The sequence below is a fragment of the Melospiza melodia genome, chromosome 24, assembly GCF_035770615.1.
Source record: "Melospiza melodia melodia isolate bMelMel2 chromosome 24, bMelMel2.pri, whole genome shotgun sequence".
NCBI lineage: Eukaryota > Metazoa > Chordata > Aves > Passeriformes > Passerellidae > Melospiza > Melospiza melodia.
The window spans coordinates 2,442,921-2,458,036 of record NC_086217.1 but is presented as its reverse complement, the minus strand read 5'-3'; the positions used below and the strand labels follow the sequence as shown (position 1 = coordinate 2,458,036).

General features: G+C 45.1%; 1 protein-coding gene across 15 annotated transcripts in view; it reads left to right on the top strand.

The window, feature by feature from the left end:
* CACNA1G (calcium voltage-gated channel subunit alpha1 G) overlaps positions 1 to 15,116 on the top strand; it is a 149,515-nt gene that overhangs the window by 119,175 nt on the left and 15,224 nt on the right. For 14 of the 15 annotated variants that reach the window (XM_063175758.1, XM_063175757.1, XM_063175753.1 and 11 more), the window contains 8 exons: positions 3,702 to 3,853; positions 6,202 to 6,311; positions 7,370 to 7,503; positions 8,682 to 8,752; positions 9,035 to 9,113; positions 9,192 to 9,313; positions 9,572 to 9,916; positions 12,141 to 12,281. In XM_063175758.1, the coding sequence (XP_063031828.1) occupies positions 3,702 to 3,853; positions 6,202 to 6,311; positions 7,370 to 7,503; positions 8,682 to 8,752; positions 9,035 to 9,113; positions 9,192 to 9,313; positions 9,572 to 9,916; positions 12,141 to 12,281 (1,154 nt within the window). The remainder of the gene's footprint in view (positions 1 to 3,701; positions 3,854 to 6,201; positions 6,312 to 7,369; positions 7,504 to 8,681; positions 8,753 to 9,034; positions 9,114 to 9,191; positions 9,314 to 9,571; positions 9,917 to 12,140; positions 12,282 to 15,116) is intronic. The other variant, XM_063175759.1, reaches the window with a different exon arrangement.

Genomic DNA, 15,116 nt, shown 5'->3' with positions numbered 1-15,116 from the left:
CAAGTTCCTTCAGTGCAAACTACTTTTTAACCTAATAATATTCTTGATACATTTTGTAAATCCAGCTGCGTCATGGGCTCAGTTGCTCACTGGTTTGCCACTGTCCTCCAGATACTCAAACCTGCAAAGCAGTTAATTCCCTTATTATAGGAGAAGGAAGAAGCTGAAGGAGACAGTAATGGAATTGTCCCACTCTTGTGAATTCCAATTTCCCGTGCCCACGCACCTCCAGCTCGAAGTCACCTCAGGGAAAGTGGCAATTTCTCTCTTGACAGGGCTATATTAGGAGGCAGATGCTCCTTGGAGTTATTTTGGAGCTGCATGCTCAGCTTGATTCCCCCCCAAAAATGCAGTTAACGGGAAGAAAGCAGCCCCAGTCCCACTCCCTGCCGAGCCCTGGAGATTCTGGGAGTGGCACTGTCCCACAAAAACAGGGGTGCCCCAGTGCTGCTCTGCTGGGCACTGGTGGTGATGTTTCACAGGTGACATCCCACCGCCATCCAAAAATGGAGTGCAGGGTTTGGTGCCCCAAACCCAGTCTGGGATCTCTGAATCCCAAGGGCACCTGGCCTGGGAAAAGTTAGACAGGGGTTAGGAATGGGAAATATTTATCCTGCAACAGCAATGGTCATTTCCTTTCCAGCCAAACAGGAGGGAACAGTGGTGAGTTCCCAGACCATGTCAAGGGGATCAATAATAATCCTAGAGCTTGGTGCCAAGAGTTGAGTACTGAAGCTTGGGATACAACCTAAGTTGAGAGCCCATAGAAGGGATGAGCTGAAGCCAAGTGCCCTCCACTCCAGGCACTGCTTCCCATGCCAGCACAGTCAGGACCACCATCACTTGCTCAGACACCTCCCAGCTGGCTGCAGCATCCCCTTCCTGCCTGGGTTAGGAGGAAATCTCTCAGGACCCACTGTCTGAGCCAAGTCTATCCTGTGGAATGATCTCCAGACTTGACCCGCTTCTCCCTCTGCCTTGGCCCCCAGCCCTGGTGAAGCAGCTTGATTTACACCTTGTTTACCAGCCTGGTATCTCGTAGTGGGCTTTTGCTGTATTTCCTCATATTTTCTCATTCTGCCATTCTCTCTTTGTTGGTTTGCTCTCTGCCTTTCTTTAATGCCACATGTGCCTGGAAGCCACATTAACCTTTCCAGTAATAACCAAGACTAACCCAGAGCTCTTGTTGTTCTTGACACAGTGTATTGTAACGGTACAGTAATGTGGTCTTGTGTTAGTTGTGAAGTTCACCACCTGGAGTTTAACAGATGTCTGTATTTCCCAAGATGTTGGTATTGTTAAGCTCTTTATTGCAATAATTACAAATGGCACTGTGTCATAGGAGGCAGGGGCTTCGCAGAGGGGGAATTATACCAGATCTATCCCAAATTCTCTGCAGAGCTCTGCAGGGTCAAGTTAAAGAAATGGTATTTTCACAATGGTAAAAACTGATTTTTATCTGTTCAGGAAGTTCCCTGCTTACCTAGACACAGTGGGGATTTTTCCCTAGCCCTCAGGCAGCATGTTAGCCTGTGTGTGGCACCAAGATGCATGGCTGACATGGGGACACTGGGGTAGCCAGTGGTGACATAACTTGTAAGCATGGGTTGCCAAATCTCCTCTTAACAAAGTTAATGGAGAAGGATGGGACATTTATCACTGGGAACTTTCCAAGGCTGCAAGGGCATCTGTGAGAGCAGCATCTAGAGAGGGTTGGCTGGGTGCTGGGCAAGGTGAACAGGAGATGTGGTGGAAAGGGGAAAAGCCTTTGCAGATATCTCAACAATTAACAACCCTGCTTATAAGGTCATGCACTGGCTAATCCAGGTGCAGGAGCCCTGCACAGGGAACATTTACAACCTCTCTCTAAATCCTCTCTCTGTTCTAACAGCATTGGTGCTATTCTGTAGGATTTGGAATTATCTGTCAGTCAAAGCTGAGAAAAAAAATTAAATTCCAGTGTCATTATTCATAAGCAAATCCATTGCAGGAAAAGGTAGAAACGTTGACATTTTTCTTTTTGAATGTGAATTATACATAAATGTAGAAGAAGTAAGTGATCCAATTACAATGGTGTTTCTTTCTGAGATGATAAGTTGGTTCATAAAAATAGGTCCTATTCCTAAGCTAATTGTATTCAAACATTTTAGTTAATTTGCTAGTCATAATTTAGCATAATGTGATCGAGATATCTTGACTTTATGGAGATTTATGCAGATTCTGAGATATCTGACAAAGTCTTATGAGTGAGTCAGCAGCTACTAGTCTGCTTTTTTTCATAAGCACTCAATAGATTCAGCATGAAAATTAATTTCATAGACCTTTTCATCAATACTGTGCTTTCGCACTTAGGTGCAGATCACCTAAAGCCCACTGCAGATCAGAAAGTGAATATTAATACTGCCTTTCATTTGATGACACTGAAACAGAATTTTGGGCCTTCCAAACCCCTACAGAATAAAACTGCTGAGTGTTTTTTCCCTTTGGTCCCTGGGCTGATAGGGAAAGGTCTGTCTCTACAGAAAAAAAACCAAAACTTATTTTTCAGGATCCCCCTATGAGGCAGGGAGCGCGTGAAACCTTTAAACCTATGGATTTGATTGCATTGTCATTGGCTATTGACAAAGTGAGCTCTATTTCCAGGCAAAATACAATCTTCTAAAATTAGTATTCCCCTAGGGCAACCCAAACCTGTGCTTCCTGGCATCATTTTTGCCAAAGTTTTTTTTCTTGGACTATCAAACTGTACATTTGCTCTGGAGCACTGTACATTTGCTCTGGAGCACTAAATATCAACTGTGCAATTCTTACAGCTCAATAATTTTCATAACCAGTTGATCATCTAATTATGAGAGTAATATTATACTCTGACATTTTCAAGACAGCCCTTTCCACATCAATCTGCATTATAATGCCTCCTTGAAAATTGTACTGAATTATATACTCAGCCTTGGCATTTCCTCATTAGATATTAGGTGAGTAAATGAGTTTATCTCTAGGAACATTTGGGGTCCAAAGTCCATGTGTCGTCCCTGAGGCAGCCAAACATGGGATGCAGTTGGACAGTGCAATCTGCGTTTTGATAATCTTGTCTAAATCGTTATTTTCTGATCACTAAGGCTCATTGATCAGTTTTCCTTGGTATTTTGATGGACCATTTTTCTGACAGCCAAGGTGTTGGATTCTGTTGTCTCTACAGTTTATTGCAAAGAACATCATATGTTTGCACTCTTTCTCTTTCAAAGACATACTCAATGGCCTGTGTTTTTAGGCAATTGTTAGTAAAATCTGTCCCTAGCAAATGACCATTAATTGGGTTTTCTAATGCTTTGGGGACTTTAAAGATCAACAGAAACAAAAATTGTTATTTAAATTTAAATTTAACTTAAATTTCCCTTCAGAGAAAAATTCTTTTTAGCAGCACACTAGTCTCAGCTCCCCTCATCCCTGATCCCTGATACAAGGCTGAGTATAGAGCATGTCCCATTAAAATATTTAATGGATATAAGATGACGAGAGCCCTGCTGCGTATTAAAAATAGTAACATGCCGGCAAGGAGAAAAGGAAATAAAAAAGACAGTATTTTGCTGTGATTGGTCTAGAATTTATCATCTCTGGAGCTGGAGAGTGAGGGTGCATTGAGTTGAGAAAGAATGCAGAGAAATCCCTTGATTTGCCTCTCGCTCTCCTCCCCGCTGCAGAAGCTCAGTGTAAGCCCTACTACTCGGATTACTCCCGTTTCCGCCTCCTGATTCACCAGATGTGCACCAGCCACTACCTGGACCTGTTCATCACCGGCGTCATCGGCCTCAACGTCATCACCATGGCCATGGAGCACTACCAGCAGCCCAAGGTGCTGGGGCAGCCCGGGGGGGACGGGCAGAGCTGTGCCGGGCTGTGCTGCTGGGCAGGGTTAGGGCCAGCTGTGCTGTCAGACGCCCGCCTTTGCCAGGGGAGTGCAGCCATCCTACGGCCAGCCCCCAGCTCCATCCAGGGCTTTTGGTGCAAGGATCCCGCTGTACCTCTCCCTTCTAGTTCAGTGCAAACTGGCCACTTTGAAAATGGGACTGGGAGTGGGTTTGCTTGCTTTTGCTAGATTGATCGCCGCTGATATCTTCCATTTCACTCAGGTTTTACACCCACCCTCTCCCCCCGCCACCACCCCCCCCGACCCCGCAAAAAAAAAAAAAGAGAGAAAAAGGAAAAATAATAGAAGAATTTGGGAAATGGGGTTTTTTTAAAGTTTCTTCTAAATCCCCAGTGTCCCTAGTTTTCACAGGAATTGGATTCCATGCTGGTCTTTAAAATGCATTTTAATATGTTAGTGTGCTTAATTCCTGGGTCTTTGTCATACTGTGAAAATAAAAACGGCCTGTCCTGAGATGTCAAGTCTTTTCTGCATAAGAATGAAAGGGAAATAGCTGCCTTTGCCACATAACTTGTACTTAATTTTATTAGCAACATTCAGAATGAATAAATATAACACACAATAGGAGGAAACATTCTTTAAAATTAGACAGGATGTCAATACTTAATATAAAAAAAACCCCAAACAACTAAAACATGCAAATGACAGGGGCAGGGGGAAATATTCTCCACTCTATCATAAGCCAAAAGTTAAAGGCAGCTAGCCCAATTTATTTTTTCTGTCCAGGTCACCTTTAAATACTCTGGAAGGCTCATTGCATGGTTCAGTTATTAGATGATGAAGCAGGTTGTTGGCAAAGGAGTCTGGGCTGGAGTCATTCTGGGGCATGTGTCTTACCACAGTTGCTTTGCAGCTACATTTTCCCTTGTATTATAGAAGTGTTGGGCAGGCTTTTGTTTTTCTTTTTCTTTAGAAAAAGAACATTTTGTGTCTAAGCCTCTGGTATGCAGCATCTGGCTAGTAAGTCCAAGCTTGGGTTATGCTGGGATGACAGCATGGTCAGAGTCATGCACAGGCTTGAGTCCTGCTGAACTGGGGTATGGAAATCCCTTTAGTCTGGATGATGGATGGCTGGGATCCTGAAGATATTTGAAGGCCAAATGTACCAAAGAGATTTATATCCAAACTAGTGATTTCTTGGTGCTGAAAGGGGTTGGTTTTTGGATATAGCAGGATGGCCTGGGGATGAGACCCCAGATGGAGATGCTGCAGCTCCTGGAGAGGACAAAATGCTGCAGTGTGCAGAGAGGTGGCTTTAGAAAGAACTGCTGAGAAAAATCTGCTTCTGCCAGCTAAATGTGCTCATTTGCTGCAGAGCCCAAGTGCCCTGCAGTATGGCAGGGAGGCTTGCTCAGAGCCACAGCTTCCTTTGGCAGCTGGGCTTGTGCTTCTTGGTCACATGAGGTGATTTTTGTCCGTGGATGCTGGAAGCTAAACTGTAGCACAAAGGCAGAGTACATGACTTAAACTCCTTCTGCTATGATTTCTCCCACTCAGGGATAGGTAAATGTTGGATTTGGTCTGTGAGCACATCTCCCCTGTTCCCTAACACTGCCCTGGACATTGTTATTACCATCCTGTTTGCCAGCAGGGAGAAATTCAACGCACAATACTTAAGAGGCTGTGAAGGATGCTGCTACCACAGTGTTCCTTCATGAGTGAGGCTTTTGGGGATGAAATCACTTCTGATGTAGCTTAATGCCTGACTGTGCAAGAGTTGTCCTAGCCAGGATGCACTTGGATTAAACACCAGACTGACTTCTTGCAGAGGGAAGGGGGGGCAGAGGAAAATGCAAGGCACTTGCTTCCCCTGGCATGTCATCCCTCTGTTGCGCTCCTTGCCAAAAGCTCAAGGTGAGAAGTAATGCCAGGCTGTCACCAAGGAGCCATTTGGCCAGCACTTGCACAAATGGACAAGTGGGATGAAATTCAGCTCTCTGACAAAAGCACAAGAGGTCTTGTGCTGCTGAGAGCAGCAAATGCAGCAGCTCTTTCTGCGCACCCCAGCCATCCCAGCTGGGGCTGTGCTACTGCTGGGGGAGTGAGTTGTGCCTTGGGCCTCTGTCAGCCCCTCCTGAGATTCTATCACCAGGCAGCGAGTGTACTCCATGAATCCCTGGGACTTTTCCCTAGGACATTTTTCATCAGAGAGAGCCTGTGTTTGAAGGCTTTTAACTGTAATGGCTAGCTGATGACACAAGAGTCGGGTTTGGAGGCAGCAAAGCACCTCTGCAGAACTAACATCTAACCCCAGTCCTGTGTCCACATCCCAGGTTCTTGATGAAGCCCTGAAGATTTGCAATTACATCTTCACCGTTATCTTTGTCATGGAATCTGTTTTCAAGCTTATTGCCTTTGGATTTCGCCGCTTCTTCCAAGACAGGTAACAAAAGATCCATTGTGATCATGAGGTGAGCAGCAGGCTCTGTGGAGAGCTGCCCACATTCCATGTCCTGAATTCCCATGCTGTGGCCCATACTGTGAGTCTGACACGTATGAAGGCTTTTTGGAGTGACTGGTTGAGGGCTGGGTAGGAAGAGACATGGGATGTAAGCTGGAGGATGGGTTGTGCAGGCCAAGGAGTGAGATTGCACCATTTTGGCCCTTGGGAGCAGATGAAGGAGGGACAGATCTCCACCAAGCAGCCAGTTCTCTTCTCATGCCAGTTGCATGTCCATATAATCAAGCGAACCTGCTGAAGAGACAAAATTTATGTAAGAGGAAGAATCTATACCTGAGTGAACATGAAAGAAAGAAAGAAATGACCTCTTTTTAATGCAGATGAGAAGCAATAAATGACATTGTTGTTTTTATTTAGATTTTCACTGTCTTACTTCACAAACACAAATCTTATGTCCTTGGTGGATCTTTCTCCCATTTTTGTCTTCTTCAGTGTTAATACCAAAACCAGGGTACTGAGCAGGCCTTCACATGAGCCCTTCAGCAACCAGTGGATGGTTCCATCCCTGTCCCCACATTTTGTGTGTCCATGCTGGAATTAACAGTTTCTCCAGACTGGCACAAATCCTTGGGGCCTTTCTTTCACCAATGCAACTTTTTTTCTAAGGACTGGACATGGGATCCTGTTCTCTCTGGGGCAGATCTCACATCAAGGTCCACAAATGTCATGTCTAGAAGTGGCTAGACAGACAACACAATGCCTCTCCTGAGGTTTGGAGTCTCTGCGTAAAAAAACTTCCCAGCTTTTGTTCCTCTTTCCCCTCAGTCGAGGATATCTTTGGAATTGGCTGGTTTTCTAATGAGATGTATTAGTTATAATGATTTCATAACATCACTGCTTTTATATAATACCCTCAGAAAAATACTGCAGATTCATTTGAGTTCTCAAACCATTGAAATGACTGGAATTCGTGTGAAACAGGTTGCCTCCCATTGCCAGCTTCTTAGTAGATGTTAAACTTCACTTTTTGTTGTCTCCAGATGGAACCAATTAGATCTGGCAATTGTGCTACTGTCTATCATGGGCATCACTTTGGAAGAGATCGAGGTGAATGCTTCATTACCAATTAACCCCACGATTATCCGGATCATGAGGGTTCTCAGAATCGCTCGAGGTGAGAGGGATAAAGCAGAATTTACTTGTGCTTGAGGTATGTGCTTGGCACCAGGAGAGAGTTAAACATTGAGAAACAGTCCTGGGGCACATCCCCATCATGATGTACATATTTCTGGCATCACAGGCTGTAAACAAATGAAAGAACAATGGGGAAAAATACTTGCAAGGAGCCAAAAAGCTGAGCCAACTGACCATGTGTTTCTGCCTTAAGAGATCTTGAAGGCTGAGAGCTTAGAAATTAAGGAGAAGTAGCTGTGGCAGTAACTCCCAGAGATGTACCTGGGAAAATTGCTCCAGTCAAATCAAAGTCATCTCTAACAGGGATTAGAGAATACAAGTTTGAGTACATTGGCTTTAAAAGATGAGCATCTAATAATTTTAAATTCCCATGAGGCTTTACATCGTACCGCTTGGTGACAAAGCATGCCTTGTCACACTGTACCCATCTGTCCCTTCAGACGTGTTCCCAAGTCAGGGAGCCAGCTTCTTCAGGGATTGAAGAAGGTGATTTTTCAAAACAGGGAGGTGTCAGGGCCAAATGTTGAAGATGTAAAATGTGAGTGCTCAGGCCCTTAATGAAGTACTTCCAGGCCCTCCTGAAGGGTATTGTGCTCTGAGGAAGGATTGTTTTGATTACAGCCCTCATCTAAGCAGAGAAGGAGCTGGAGGAGAAATTAAATGCTGCTGTCTCAAGAGGGGTGAAAAGTGGGTTTTCTGTGCACTGGATCCCTTTCAGAATTAAAAATACATGCAGCTTCCAATTGGAAATGCAGCCTTCTGGAAGAGATGTGTAAATCATTCCTCAGTGAATCATGTACGAAAGTGGGTAGCCTATGGAAGTGGGAAAGTAGCCCCAGGGCTGGGAAAGGAACTGCTCATGATTACCAGAGGAAGGAGAGGAGTCCAACACAGATAAAGTGGGGAAGGAAGAGCCAGGCAGAGTGATAACGCTTTCTCCAAGTCTCAGAGTAGGTGATGCTGCTATTCATGGGATTTTGATAGTATCCAGGCAACAACGAATGATGTAAAAAGGCCAAGGACTGTAGCAGCTAATGGAGAACACTTGACAAGATTTCATGTTTCTCTTCCTATAATCTGTGGCTCCTGGGAGAGGGACTGAGTTTGTGCCTCTGTGCTAATGCTGCCATTACCATACTGCAAATGTGTTTTCCACAGTGCTGAAGTTGCTGAAGATGGCTGTGGGGATGAGGGCCCTTCTGGACACCGTGATGCAAGCGCTGCCACAGGTAACCTACTGCCATATCAAACCAGAGCTCTTCTGGCCCACAGCTCATTTCCTATTGCAGAGGAATGCTAATAATTTTATCTTTACTGTCATTAGAGAATCACATTTCCCTCCCGAAGCACTGAGATTCAGTCCCCACATTGAGGTCATTTTTGCCCTGAAGCAATTTAAGTTTTGGAATAAAGAATACAGCAAGAAACAGGTCTGGAACAACAAAAAAAAACATCAATGAATGTTCTCTTTTTTTTGTGTTTTTTCCCCCCATTTCTTTTTCTCTTTTCAGGTGGGAAATCTGGGCCTTCTCTTCATGTTGTTGTTTTTCATATTTGCAGCTCTTGGAGTGGAGCTGTTTGGAGACCTTGGTGAGTCTTCCTGTGCCAGTGGGAGGGGTGGGAATGGTGTTGGAGTGGAGGGTCTCACAGCTGTGCTTGGTCTTACAGAGTGTGATGACACACATCCCTGTGAGGGGCTGGGACGGCATGCCACGTTCAGGAACTTTGGGATGGCCTTCCTGACCCTATTCCGAGTATCCACGGGAGACAACTGGAATGGGATAATGAAGGTAAGTGTTAAGTTTTTGTCAGCAAGTGTATTGCTGTTCTAGATGTGAAATTTGCCAAATCTTCTCAGTTTTCTTCATGAAGGGACAACCCATTGCAGAACCCACTGTGGTTCATGCTGCAATCTCTTCACATCCCTCCATCTTTTAGTGTCATTGTTTAGTTTGATAAGGTGGTGTTAGGTGACATGTTGGACTTGAGGATCTCCAAGGTCTTATCCAGCCTGGCTGATTGTGTGATCATTCCCCCCCTGTTTCCAGGACACACTGCGTGACTGTGACCAGGAGTCCACCTGTTACAACACCGTCATTTCCCCCATCTACTTCGTCTCCTTTGTGCTGACAGCCCAGTTTGTCCTGGTGAATGTGGTGATTGCGGTGCTCATGAAGCACTTGGAGGAGAGCAACAAGGAGGCAAAGGAGGAGGCAGAGCTTGAAGCAGAACTGGAGATGGAGATGAAGACCATCAGCACTGGCCAGCACAGCCCCTCCAACATCTTTGCGTGGACAGGCACCACCAGTGGAGAGAGACCAGAGAACCCCAGCGGATTTACCAATCCCATGCAAATCAAGATGGATTCTCAGCTCTCACTAGCTTATCATACGGTGAGATTCTCTGTGAGGAGTGCTTGACCTGCATTTTTGTTGGGGAAGACTTGCATGAGTTGGTAGTGGAAGAGGCGTGTACCAGATGTTCTGGGCTTGTATTCCCCGCTGTCTGCTGCTGACGCTTTTGTGGTTTGGGAGCCAATGCTGCAGGGAACAGACAACAGGCAGTCTCCAGTCCACCTTGATGCATCTGTTTGGAGGAAAAGAGTTTTGCAATTTACCCTGGAGGTCAGCTCAAGCTGCAGAGTTCAGAGCTAGCTCCAAATTTACTCCAATTCAGAGTTTTGACTGGTCCTTTGTGATAGCAAAATCATGAGCGTAATGTGTTTGCTTTTCTAACACAGACCATGAGCCCCAACATAAAAGAGGAATAAAACTTGCTAATCTTTGCTTCAGTATTAAATTTGTTTTATGTAACCTCAATTTAATATCCATCCCCACAGTCAGGCTTGTAAGAAAAGATTCTTTTAACAGTGGAATAATCCAGAGGAGACTCAAACCTGAGCTCACCAGAGCTGGTGGCAGAACTCCCACTAGCAGCAACATAGGTGTAATGTGGGAGCTACTACGAGCTGCACCACGTCTCCCTAAAGCACAGTTTTTGGATGAAGACTCAGTTTGAGGAATGAGAGGTGAGATCAAGCCCCAGACAAGTTATCTGGGAGGTCACTGAGCTGAAATTACTCAGGAAATACAGTCCAGACTTTTTTTTAGTCCTAGCTGATTGCAGATTGGGTTAAACTCTCTGCAGACCTCATTAACTTTTATTACATCATGATTTCACAACAGCATATCTTGGCCGCAGCCTGGGGTAGTCTAATGCATATTCTAATGCATGAAAAACTAATTTATGATTTTTAGTCCAAGGGTGAAAGAGAGTAAATCCCCGCTTAATCTTTGTTTCAGTTCCTAAGCTACTGGAAATTTCTGGTGCCATTAGAATCTCTGATGTCTGAGATAGAGTCCAAAGCTGCTCTTTGGCTTAGGAAAAAGGACTTCAGGGCCCTATGGGGAATCCTCGAGGAAGAAACAACGCATCCCAACTGGTGCTGTGTGTGTTGAGCAGAGTTCTGGCAAACTGTCCTCAGCCTTGTTGTCCTGCACCAGCACTGAAACTGACAAAAAAGAGAAATTGCAAAATTGTGAGACAAATCAGTCCGAATGATACCCTCACTCTGCAGTTTGTTAAACCTGCCCTCTCTGAAGGCGGCCTGGGAAGGGGTTTATTCCAGTAATAACCTTCAGAGTGTGTTTCTTGCTCTTTCCCTCAAACAGAAGCCTCAAAAACCTCCGAAGATCTTATTCTGACTATTTATTTTCCCAACCAAAATCTTCAGGACAAATCTGATGCTTGAGCTTGCTAGCAGAGGAATACAACTCCCAGGACACAGCCCTGCAATGACAGCATGCTCTTTTGCTTGCCTCTTCCCCGGGATTTTTGCGCTGTGTGCTGTTTGACTGTAGCGCTGGTCCTCATCTCATTGTATGCGTTGGGCATTCCCCACATGGAAGGTGCACCCTGAAATCACTGCCCTGCTGCCTGCAAAAGCCAGTCCCTGCTCTGTACAACCCCAGTGCTGTGGCCAGCTGGTTTAACATTGGCCAGAGTGCTGGGGGCACCTCAGCCCATGTCTGGCACATGAATTAGTGACCTGTGTCCATCCTGCTCAGTTGCAGCTTCCATGGACAGGACACTCAGCTTCTCTTCAGTCAGGTTATTTTCATTTCTGTGCCTTCTGGATATGGTGTCAAGTATTAGGTCCTGCAGCTCAAAAGCATGGACCATGTGTGTAGAAGTCTTGCAGCACGTAGTGTCCTGTTGAAGTTGACAGCACCAATGGAAAAATGCTGCTCAGCCCCCAGAAATGACTGGCCATGTTTGATGAGAGGGAGATTGTCTCCAAGAAGGGCCCCGGGTGGGAGCAGCCATGGTCTTGGGGCAGTTGCCCCATCTCTTGTAATGTCTGGGAAAGCTGTCTCTGCTCACCGTGATATTACTGCACTGTTCTCTCTCCTTTTCTCCTGTCCCATTGTTCCTGTTACTGCTGTTCTCCTTGAATGTTTCCACCTTTTTCCCCCCCTTCTTTTTTTCCCCCTCATTTTGTTCATTGGGTTTGATATGCTGTCCTTTTTTTCTTTCTGTCTCCATCCCTTGCCTTTTTCCTCCTCTCTTTTTGGCTTGCTCTCTCTCTCTCTGCATGCTATACACCACCCTTCCTAGGAAAGGCACTTGTTTGATACCATATCACTGCTGATCCAGGAATCTCTGGAAGGAGAGCTGAAGCTGATGGACAACCTGTCAGGCTCTGTGTGCCATCATTATGCCCTCCCAGCTCCCGAATATTACAACTCTGAGAACCAGGTTAATATTCCTAATTTCCTGCAAAGTCTCCATCCAAACTCAATTTGACTGAGACCTTTAATAGCAAGTTAAAGTTCTTTATGTAATGCAGTCACAGGGATTGGGAAGCATAAGTCACTTTGGCTTTTTCTGTGGGAGTAGATGATGTTGTCTATCAATGCAAGAGGAAGAGAACATGCTCGGACTTTCCCTTTCCCCTTTCAACACAGTAAGAATTTTTTCATTGGGATTTACAGTTCATGGGTGTTAGAGGGGAAACGTGCAAAATTCCATCTCCGTCCTTCAGTGTGGTTCTTCTATTTGGCTTCCTGCTCCTAAGCAGGGCTCCACAGCAATGTCAGGGAATGTCTGCAGTGTGAGGTTTTCTCAGAGCAGGGCCTGAGTTGTGGGGTTCATCAAACGATCTCTGTGTTCTGTGCCTACTTGTACTTCATGAAAATCCAGTTTTGAAAGGTTTTCCTAAACAGTCTTCTTGCAAATGGGTCACTGTAAACTAGATGCTCATCTCTGATCCAGTGAATTTGGGAGGGGAGGCAGCCCTTAATGATGCACAGAAGTAACTGTGTGCTCCAGTGCTTTCTCAAGCAGACAGTGCTTGTTTAAAATTAGTCCACTTATTTCCTGGAATAAAATACCTACTTTTTAAAGTGCATTGTTCTTTAGAGCAAATATTTTCCCTAAAAGACAGCAGTGACCATGATAGCAATTCAAGCACACCTATTTTTTGCTGCAGTTGGAATTGAGCAAATTCCATATTTCTTGATCTGTTCCCCCCTCTCCCCCCTCAACGTCATCTAAAAATAGCAGAAGTCTTCATGTTAAATCAGTGTGCTTGTTTATGAGCTCACTGACACTCTAAATTACCCAACTTTTGATGGTTCATTAGAGGAAAGGAACAAGCTTAGGTAAAATGAAATCCTACTGCAGATCTTTATATAGCAGGATAACATGTCTCCCTCTGATTGCTCCATATTGCATCCCAGGGTCTATTAAGCTATAGGAAGTGGTTGTCTCTAATAATTGCCAGAGGAATAGAGATCGTAGCTTTGGCAGGGAAGACAGAGGGTCAGTAGGAAACTCAGTGAGAGCTGGTTGAAAATGTTTTGTCACAACATTTTTCATCAGAAAGTGCTGCTGCAGCAAAAAAATGGGTTTGTTCTGACATTTCTGTAGTGAAAAAATACAGCATTCCAGTTTGCAATGGCTTTTTCTTTTAAAATTTAAGCATTCCCCACCCCCCCGTCTATAATTAAAACTGGTCTAAATCAGTTAGGTGTTTCCAACAAAATGTTTTGACAGCTTCAAACTCAGTTTTGGATTTAGGAAGGCTGAAGTGGGGTGATGTTTTGTTTACATTTTGGCTTTTCTGTTCACACCATTTGTCATGTTCTCAGGCAACTCAGGAATTTAGAGCAGCGCTGGGACTTGCTGAAAGCAACCTGATTAATAGCAGCTCCCAGCAGGGCAGTTCCAGCAGGCAGGAGCTGCTGGAGTCCACCATGCTGCTGGCCTGCCTTTTCCTGGCTCTGGTTGGTGGGTCCCTCTTAGGGATTCCTGTCCTAAGGCTGGCAGCCTTCACGGTGATGCCTTTTAGGGGAGCCTCATATTAAATCAGGGGCTCCGCATCATCTCTCTTATCCCTTGCCAGCAGATAAGTGTGCTAGAAGAGATATCAGAGCCGAGGTTAGATGAGAGGAGTCTGTCCCTCTTACTTATCTCAGCTGAATTTTGAGCCTCTCCAGGCTCACTCATCGCTGGGTTTGTTCCATCCTGCGGCTGCCATTTCTAAGAGTGAGAAAACCCAGTCCTTTGACAACTTCGATGCAAGAGATCTGGGCCTCTCTGTTTTCTCTTGGAAGATTTATTGCTGCTGAAAGACTTTTCAAGCACAGAAGATGGCAAAAAAAAAAAGCACAGTGAGAAATGAAAAGGATGCACCTGGGACTTAGCTAGAGCAGGCAGCCCCTGCGAGCATGAGCTGGGTTTGGAGGTTACCTGGTGAAATGCCATTCCTGGTGTCATAAGCACTGTGTCCAGGGAGGGGATCTGGGGAGAACTGAGCCTGCTGCAGAGCAGACACCCCCTCTGTTACAGGGCTTGCAAGGGTTGCAGGGTGAAGAGAGAGGCGAGAATGTTGACCTCATGTTCAGAAGGCTTGATTTATTATGTTATGATATATATTACATTATAACTATACTAAAAAGAATAGAGAGGAAAGTTCTCAGAAGCTAAGAATAGAAAAGGAATGAATAACAAAGGTCTGTGTCCCGGCAGAAAGCGAGAACAGCTCTGCCGTGAGTGGTCAGTAAATCCAAACATCCACAGGAGACCAATCATGGATCCACCTGTTGCATTCCACAGCAGCAGATAACCATTGTTTACAGTTTGTTACTGAGGCCACAGCTTCTCAGAAGGGAGAAAAATCCTAAAGAATGGATTTTTCACAGAAGATGTCTGTGACATCCCTCTTACAGTGCCTGGCAGCAGAACTGCTGCTCTGGGGGAGATGCTGCTTGTCCTGTTTTCCCCCTCTTTTTCCTCCAAAATCTGAAGTGACATTTTCACATTTCTTATAAAAAGACTTCTGTGTCTAGGGAGAGAGCTTCATCAATGATTTGATAAGGCCATTCATAGATTGTTTGAATGTCTTCAGTGGGGATCCATGTGCGCAAGACACGTGAAAGCGAGAGCGTGGCTGTGTAGAGCCGATTCCCAAGTCAGGATTTCTCAGCGCCAGGGGAGACAGCTGGGACCAGCTCTGAGGGGCATTTGGGGGCTGAAAAAAGCATTTGGCTGTTTTAGAAGGTCAGTTATTGGTGCCACTGGTGTCACTGG